Source organism: Anopheles cruzii, unplaced genomic scaffold (genome assembly GCF_943734635.1).
Source record: "Anopheles cruzii unplaced genomic scaffold, idAnoCruzAS_RS32_06 scaffold00480_ctg1, whole genome shotgun sequence".
Taxonomy (NCBI): Eukaryota; Metazoa; Arthropoda; class Insecta; order Diptera; family Culicidae; genus Anopheles; species Anopheles cruzii.
Window position 1 is genome coordinate 1 of NW_026454083.1, and position 8360 is coordinate 8360.

At 46.8% G+C, this 8360-nt stretch overlaps 1 protein-coding gene across 1 annotated transcript; it reads left to right on the plus strand.

The window, feature by feature from the left end:
- Positions 1-258: 258 nt before the first annotated feature.
- Positions 259-7842, plus strand: LOC128276090 (serine/threonine-protein kinase 32A-like; the record flags this gene model as incomplete). The annotated part of the gene is made up of 5 exons (XM_053014560.1): positions 259-313; positions 1319-1374; positions 7351-7516; positions 7599-7669; positions 7754-7842. Coding segments are annotated over exons 1-5 (437 nt in total), but the record flags the coding sequence as incomplete, so codon positions are not given.
- Positions 7843-8360: the final 518 nt, after the last annotated feature.

An 8360-nucleotide genomic window follows, 5' to 3' on the forward strand; every position in this document is an offset into this window, starting at 1 on the left:
CCGGTCCCTCGGCTGGGGCTCCATAACCGATATCGCGTGTGTCAGTTTGTGCGCCGCATCAGTCACATCACCCGGTGGGCGGGGATCGTGTTGCGAGGTACGAGATAGCGGTAGTGGAAGGTGGCACTGCCACTGGCCGAGCTGACCCTGTAGCCGTACACTGACACTGACGCACCGAGTGCGAAGGACCGCCGGACTTCGGACGGCCGGACTTCGGACGGCCGGACTTCCGGAAGATCGCACGACGGCCTCGGCAGGATGGGTGTCAACTCGTCGTCCCGGCACGATGCGACCCTGCTGTCGGAAGAGGATGGTAAGTTAGAGGCCGGGGTATGGTAGAAGAAAGTAGAAGAGGGTTATCCAGTTGAAATCAGACGGCATGAATGCATCGGTCAAACTTTTAGCTGAATGTCTACCCTGTTTGGGAAAACTGAATTCCTCCTTCGATCGATTGATTGAGGGATTCATTTTATAGAGGCTCCTGTTTATATCCAGCCAAAAGTTTGACTGACTGTGGTACAAGGTACTTTGTTTTCTATGTTTTTGTTTGAAACTACCAAATGGATAGCCCTGTAGCAGGGACAGGCAGCAGTCAATTAGTTGAGCTGGGATTGCTGCTGCCAGAATCAGGATCAGGTCCATTGCAGGGTAGGGAATCTTCCTTTGGTCGGCCTCCTTCCAGTCCGGTAAGCGTCCCTGAGCTAGGTCGAACCATCCAGATGCTCGTCCTTTGCTCGTCCCTAGTGACCTCCTTAACCAGCAGTCGAAGCTGAGGGTTCGATTTCCGAACCGATGCCAGTTTCGTGACCTCGGACACTCGGATCGGTGTCACAGGACGGTCTCCTCTTCTAGGAGCCCTTTACTAGGTAGTGTTACTCCTGATCCTGATTAGTTGTTACTTGACCGCCACCTTCCACGACGACGACGACGATGACGACGACGAGTGCTATTGATTCCCGTTTCACAATGTAGAACCCAGGACCCCCGCATAGGAGTAAATGAGTTCGCTGTGGAGCGTCTCAAAAGCCTCAGGAAATATTCTCAATTCTCGGTACGCGCCGGTAATGCATTCATAAACCCCAGACTTGCGCCTGTGTTGGGCGGGCGCCAGGATGTCGGTGGAAGTTTCTCACCGTCTGTTCTGACCACACTGCCTTATTTACCTGCGCTACCTCGGCGCTACCTTCGATAAGGGTCCTCGATAGTGGTCCTCTGTAGTGGTAGGGGTTGTTCGGGGTTTGGCTTCTGTTCTGACACTTCGGCGTGCTGTTCTAGTGCCGGCGATTTGACTCTCTGCTCTTCTGCTTCTTCTTTGCAGTGAACTTCGATCATTTTCAAATACTGCGCAACATCGGCAAGGGCAGCTTCGGCAAGGTAAGTTACGCTTCCTGGGCCATACTGACTGGTTTGACTGACTTTTCCCCGACAGGCCATGTCTGGCACCGAGTCCTTCCGTCTGTCCGCCTGTCCGTTTGTCTGTCTTGGCCCGTGTCGGCCCATCATAGTCGTGGCCCATCTCTTGGCCCATCTTGGATTCACACCGGTGTGGTGTCGTTGTGTTGTTGGGTCTCGGGTACACGGTTTTCACCTCGGGTCCGCAAGTTTGCAGCAGTCGGTAGTGTGCGACCGTGCGCGGTCGATCACGGTTGGTCACGCAATCCCACGTTTGGGAGATGCATTCAGTCTAAGTCATTTAGGTCAGCCCAGCTAGCCAGGCAGAAAATCAGCGACTCACACACAAACCAGTGCTCGATGTGCTCGACTGTCCTCCGCAAGCTTTAACGTGCGTTGTTTAGCCTATCTCGATCTTGTAGAAAAGTATATGCATCTTCAGGCTGTGCCGAGTGTTGAAGGGAACTACAGGGTGAGCAAATTAGCATGCACTTGTTGAATACTTGTCGATGCTTGAACATTTATTTGAAATGTAAATTCATTACACTTGTGTATACAATACCCTTTTTTGGTTGCAAAAAATTGGAAAATGTGGAAAATTTACTTCCAAAGAGGTAGGTCGTCAAAAGTACAGTTCATTGAAGCTCATTTCCCCCTCGGTGGCTATTTTAATGAGCAGCATTTTGAAAAAAACCCACATATCGTGCAAGAGAAGCCAATGCACCCAATACTAGTGACTGTTTGGTGCGGATTTTGACAGATTGATTCTTCGGCGTAATTGAAGCTGAGAACTTGGACGGCATTTGGTTTTAACAGGACCGCGCTACGTGCCATACAGCGATAACCACAATCACTATTGACAACCTCAAGACCCAAATTCAAGTTTACTTTTACTCACCTAATTTACTCACCCTGTACCAGTAACACGGCCAGCGCTGCTGAAGTGCTCTAGTGTCATGCCGAGTACCAAAACTGACGTCAACCTGCCGCTACCTGTGCTACTCGCGGGGCTCGTATGCTACGCACGTTACAGCCGACTCTGACGTCAACGGCAACGGTGGAACACCTCACTATCCACACCCTCCAAAGACAGAGGGGTGCCTCGTCTGACGTGTCTCTTGAGGCAGATACCTGAGGGACGTGCAGGAGTGTGCGACGTAGAGGCACGGGGCACTTCCTTCTCCGACAGGCTCTTGAGCCGCCCACCGAGCCCGCCCCTTTTCATGGGCACTGGGTTGCTATACAACCATTGTACCATTGTTGAACTAATGAACTGTTGCGTGCGCTTGTGCTCTTGGGAGTGCTAGGTGCTCCGAGGAGGTTCGAGGCAGTGGAGAAGCACGACGAAACCCACTAATCTTCACACCGTCCACCCGTCCATCCGTCCGTCCGTCCGCTTGTTTTGGTGTTTGGCTGTTACCTCAACACACAAGAAAAAGGCCAGCATTGGGGAGCATTGGGGCTCCCGGGGCTATGAATGTCAATTCGTCAGTGCGGGCCGGCCCCAAGAAAGGACGTGCTCGGTCTCGGTCTGGCCCTGGGCTGGTGGATCGTTGGTAATGCACTGACTGACAGGTTGTCGACAGTAATCGGCACTGTCAAACGGGGTGTCCGCACTCTAGTGTGCCCCCCCGCCCTCCGAAACAGGAACAGTCAACAGGCTTGCACGGCGGGCTCCATGTTTGTTTGCGTCCGTGTTTTGGTATATCCGTGCGGCGAACCCAACCGCAGACGTTGTGTGTGAAGTAGCCCCAAACCACAAATCGGCCCACCGCAAATCGAGCCGAACCGCAGTCGAACGTCGCGGTGGTCGTCGAGTTCCTGTGGGAGTCTCTCGCACTGATTTATGTTGGCTCTAGCGTCCACCATCCAGCCAGGCCACAGAACTTAATGCAAAAGCAATGAACCATATATAGCGTCGGGGGATTTTGAGTACAATATTTTGGTGATTTTTTTTTTTTTTCTTTTGTTTTATAGAGACTTTGAGCTGTAATAGCCTAGCATTCGTCTCTTTTTAAATTTAATTTCATTCAACTACCAGTTGTCAATCAGGGTTCCTGGGTGTTTGAAGCCCTGGCCTTTCCGAGAGACGTAAACTGGTTGTTGTTTGATTACTTTTAGGGACTTTGACCTGCAATAGCTTGTCATTTATCTCTTTTTTATACTAGACTAACTACTACTATATCTAAATAATTGTATCTTAAAAACCTATTTGGATCGATTCCAGTGGGGTCTAGTATCACTCTGCCTCCACTTCATCAAATCCAAATTCTATACTATAAATTAATTTAGGTTTTATATTTTCTTAAATTTACCAGCCTATTTGGATTGATTCCAGTGGGGTCAAATTGTTTCGAGAAAATCAGACACTCTGTGGTTATTAAGCTTAGAATATTCAATCGGGAAAATTTTCCAATAAGGTTTTTAGGAGATCCTCAGGGTATCTGATTCCTCTCACTCCACCACCACTTCATCAAATCCAAAAACATTTGGCATGTTTTAATTTAGGTATATATAAATATAAAATATATAAATATATGAAATATAGTATGGTGATAATGTTTATAGTATAAATATTCAAAAAGTCAAAAATAACTCATTTGATAGGATTCTAAAAAGTTATATAATTTTCATAAAAAGGTGCTCCATTTCACTCCAAATTCAAATTTAAAAAATATCTTTAAAAATTTGTTAAACCTTGTTTGATTTCCTAGCTCGGTCGTTCCTCGGTAGATTTCTGAGCAAATCTCTCAGTTCCCCATAAAGATTTTAACCGGCAATTAAGAAAACGAAAAAGGTTGTAGTTGTTTTGAAAATTTTTGAGACTTGGAGCCGCGATAGCCTATCCTTCTTTCCTTCTATCTATAAATTTTTAACTTTATACTTTGACATTAGTTTAAACTAAAATTTAACTTACAAAGATCAACATCTAGAAAATCTAAAGAGTGTTCCTTTTATTTCAACTCAAAATTAACAAGTTTCTTTGGATTTGTTTCAACCTTGTTTGATCTCGAAGCACGGTCGTTCTTTGGTGGAATTCTGAGCATTTCTCTCAGTTCCCCATAAGATTTTAACCGGCTTAACGAAATCGAAAAAGTAAAACATCCTACAATAAAGGTTTTTTGTTTTTTTTTTTTTTTCTTTATGTGAATTTGGCAAAAAAATTTATGCAAACACTCCCTATAGCCTATAGTCACCCGACATCGACTACAAGGAAATTTTTTAAAAATTATGAGTTAAAATCCCGTTCCCCGATCAGAACCAGACAAGGATTTGACTGAAAAATTAAAAAAGATTTGACGAAGAATTCTAAGAAAAAGTAATCCGGGCAAAAATTATTTAAATATTTTGAGAAAAAATTTAAACTATGGTCTAAAAATTAAAAAAAATTAAAAATTAAAAAAAAAATATGATTTCAGTAATAACATATGTAAAGGACAGGAAAAGAAAAGAAAAGTACTTAGCTTATTATATGGTATGTTTCGACAAACCGTTGCACAGACGCCTGATCCTTTCAGAGAAAAGTTCTTCTTACTTACTCCCTGTGTTTCTTCACTCGCACCGTTTCTTAAAAACACTCCGCTGATCCCACCCAGAAAGCTCAACCACCACAAACCAGAAAAAAAACCTACGCGACCGTTTCTAACTGTTTAGAGTACCGCGTGACGCGTGCCCCGAAAACCGAGCAGCGCAGGATACAAAACTGGGATGTCGACGACTGTTTTTTTTAAGTCTAGCCAACTTCCTTTCTCGATGACGCGCGAGGCTATCGAACGTAGACACACATGTACACACTCCCGAAAGAAAAAACGGACACCAACCGGCTTCCCGAACACTGCCTCCACCACAAACAAAAAGTCTTGTGCGACAGTCACCAGCAGTTTGGTATTGTGCACTGATGAAATGCTTTATCATATATAGGCGGGACGTCCCTTTGAGGAAACCTTCCAAACTTCCAAAGAGTTCCTGCTAAAAATTTTCTTGGAACTCCATCATGTGACGCGATTTTGACGAAACCGTCGATTGACACAAAACGAGAAAAAACCTGACGCGTGTGAGGCGAAGTTACAATCGCCACGGAAAAACATGAACATTCCTGTTCCTAGCCGCAGCTGTTTGTTTGGTACTCGAATATTTTGGTGAGATTGTTTGAAAATGTCCGGAGACTCGAAATCGGTCGGGAATGCTTCACACCCCTCGTACGAAGGTACGAAGTTTCCAAAAGTTTTCGATGACCGTCCCCACGGTCCCCTGGCCCCCTGGACCGGCTGGAGGCGAAAGAGAAGTAGCGCAGCCCTCGTAGGTGGGGGGGGGGGACCTCTCCGCCAACTTCTGCCATCAATGTCTCCATAATTCACTCACCCGACCGGACGGGCACCAACTTTTGGTGGTGGGGTGGCGCTACTGCCTTCACAGACGGTTCGCGTGCCCGAAGCATTTTATTCCCCCCCCCCCCCTCTCTCTCACACACACTCTGTCTGTCTTACTCAATTTCATTCTTTCTTTGCTGTTTCTGTCGGATTAGCACCTAGCGAGCGAAGATTTGAAAACAAAGTTTCGAAAGCCACCCTACTGCGAGCCACTTTTCTGGAAAATGGATGGCGCGTGGAAAATCACACACCTTGTTCGATCCTTTCCCCACCACTATCCGTTTTTTCCGGATCACCCCATTTGTTCGTTCGTTCGTTCGTTCTGCGCATTCGTGCGGCACCAGGCGCCTCCATCGTCCGGGGGCTCGAATCGAACGCCTAACAAATTCCCTCACAGGTTTACTCTTCATAAATGTTCAGTTTTTGTTATTTTTGTTGGCCATTACATTTGCGATGCCATTGCTTGCGCAAGTTTCTTGTTGGATGAGCGAAGAGTTTACCTTTTAGTTAGGTGTATGACTTGCTTCGTGCGGTTTTTATTCGACAGTTGTGGCCTAACTACAACAACAAAACGTATGACTACCTTCATCAAAGTGTTGTCCGTCGTTAGCTACTACCTTCTCCCATCTTTCAAGGCAATTCCGTGTCGATAGAACGCCTCATCTTTAGGAGCGATCCAGTGAGAGACCCTGTTTTTCAATACTTTCATAAGAAGTGAACCGCTGTGCTGCCAAATCGTTACTCATGCCACGGAACGAAATACTAGTCCGAAGAGCAACATCTGGTGAATACAGTTCCAATCCGACATTTTCGGGATCGGTTTCGGCCGGTTTTGCGATGCGGGGTCGAGCGTTGTTAGTTTCGGAAAATCAGCTTATTGTGCCTTTAATCCCATTCTCGTCGTCGTCGTCGTCGCCCAAAGCTTTGCTTCAAATGCGTTAATTGTTGTCGATGGGATTGTCCATCAATGATTTCATCGGTTGGCGCGGGACCCCGCCCGTAAGAACAAACCGTTACGGAAAGCATCAGAGATTAACATTGACTCTCGTTGTAGGCTAAGACCGTTCAGACCGGTTGCGGTCCAATAAGAAGAAGAATAAGTAATCGGCGATTACTCGGGACTCCGTGACCGTTCCAGCTAACCGTTGCACGCGGGCCTATCCATTTCTCAGCCACCCTGCTAGGTGTGGCCACCTTTCATGTCGCCGGTTGGTGTTGGTGCACAGTGAGATACACATTTCATCAAGGCGTGGGGAGCGGAGCGAAGATATAACGAGATAACAGCTAGGGCCAGGGATCAAACCAGGAAAAGTCCGAAGTCGGTCTCATCCATCTCCATTCAGGGCGGGAAGACCCTTCGAAGCCGTGAGTCAGTGAGGAGAAGCAGAAAACAATGAACAGGAACGTAATTGAAAAATAAATCTCTCGCCGCCGCCGCGAGGGCTGGGGAAAGCCATTGCAGGGGCGGTGCGTGGAGATGGTGAGCGGGACACGCGGGTGCAATAAAGTCGCGGTGAGGCTACTGGGGCTACTCACCTGAGCTGGTGACGGCCGTTTGTGATTGAGGAAGGAATTTTCCGTTTCGCAGGTCTGCATCGTGCAGAAGAAGGACAGCGGTAACCTGTTCGCAATGAAGTACGTCAGCCGCAGCATGTGCATCGGGCGTGGCGCACTGGGCGGTGTGCTGAAGGAGGTGGAGCTGCTCGCTTCGCTCGAGCATCCGTTTCTGGTCAATCTCTGGTTTTCCTTCCAAGGTGAGGACGCCAGAAAGGGCGTCATAGTTGCATAGCTCCATAGCCACATGTTTATTCTACGTTCCGTTTTTTTTGTCCTCAGACGAGGAGGATCTGTTTATGGTGTGCGATCTGCTGGCCGGCGGTGATCTGCGTTACCATCTGCAGCATCAGGTAAGTTCCCTCGGTAGCCATCGATCCTTGATCCGTTCTATCCGTTTTTGATCGACATCCGAACGCCCCCATCTCCCAACACAGGTGGAGTTTTCGGAGACGAGTGTCGCATTGCTGGTGTGCGAGCTTGGGTCGGCCCTGGACTATTTGCAGAAGAAACGGGTCCTACACAGGTACAGTAACTCTCCGTCCGACACACACACACACAGTATCTGGCTGAAGAGACCTAGAGCCCATTAAAATCCCGTAATAATTTCTGCAGAAACGTCGGATAATCGAGAAATGAGGATGAAATGAGGCGTGGCAACGCGCGCCGGGATCAGCTAGTTAGTTATAAGTATGATAAAATGACTCGATGCTACGTGGCATAACATATAATTTAAATAGATTTTAATCGAAAACATGTTCATTTCAATCATTTTGTTACCTTAGAATTAACAAATAGCTGCAATCCCAATGTGGAATATCTCTGTAACCTAATTTAACCAAACATTTATGTATAATAAAGATCAAATTTAATTTAAAAAAAAAAAAAATTATTTCCTTAATTTGCCGATTTTTTTTGTTAATTTAATTGCCAACATCCGCGGGTGAACGCAGCCTAATTTAAGACGTGCCCAAGAAGAGCTGCCCGCTGTGGTGCCCCTCTCTGCCTCGGAAATGTACGCCTACTACAAATTGACGTGTTTGG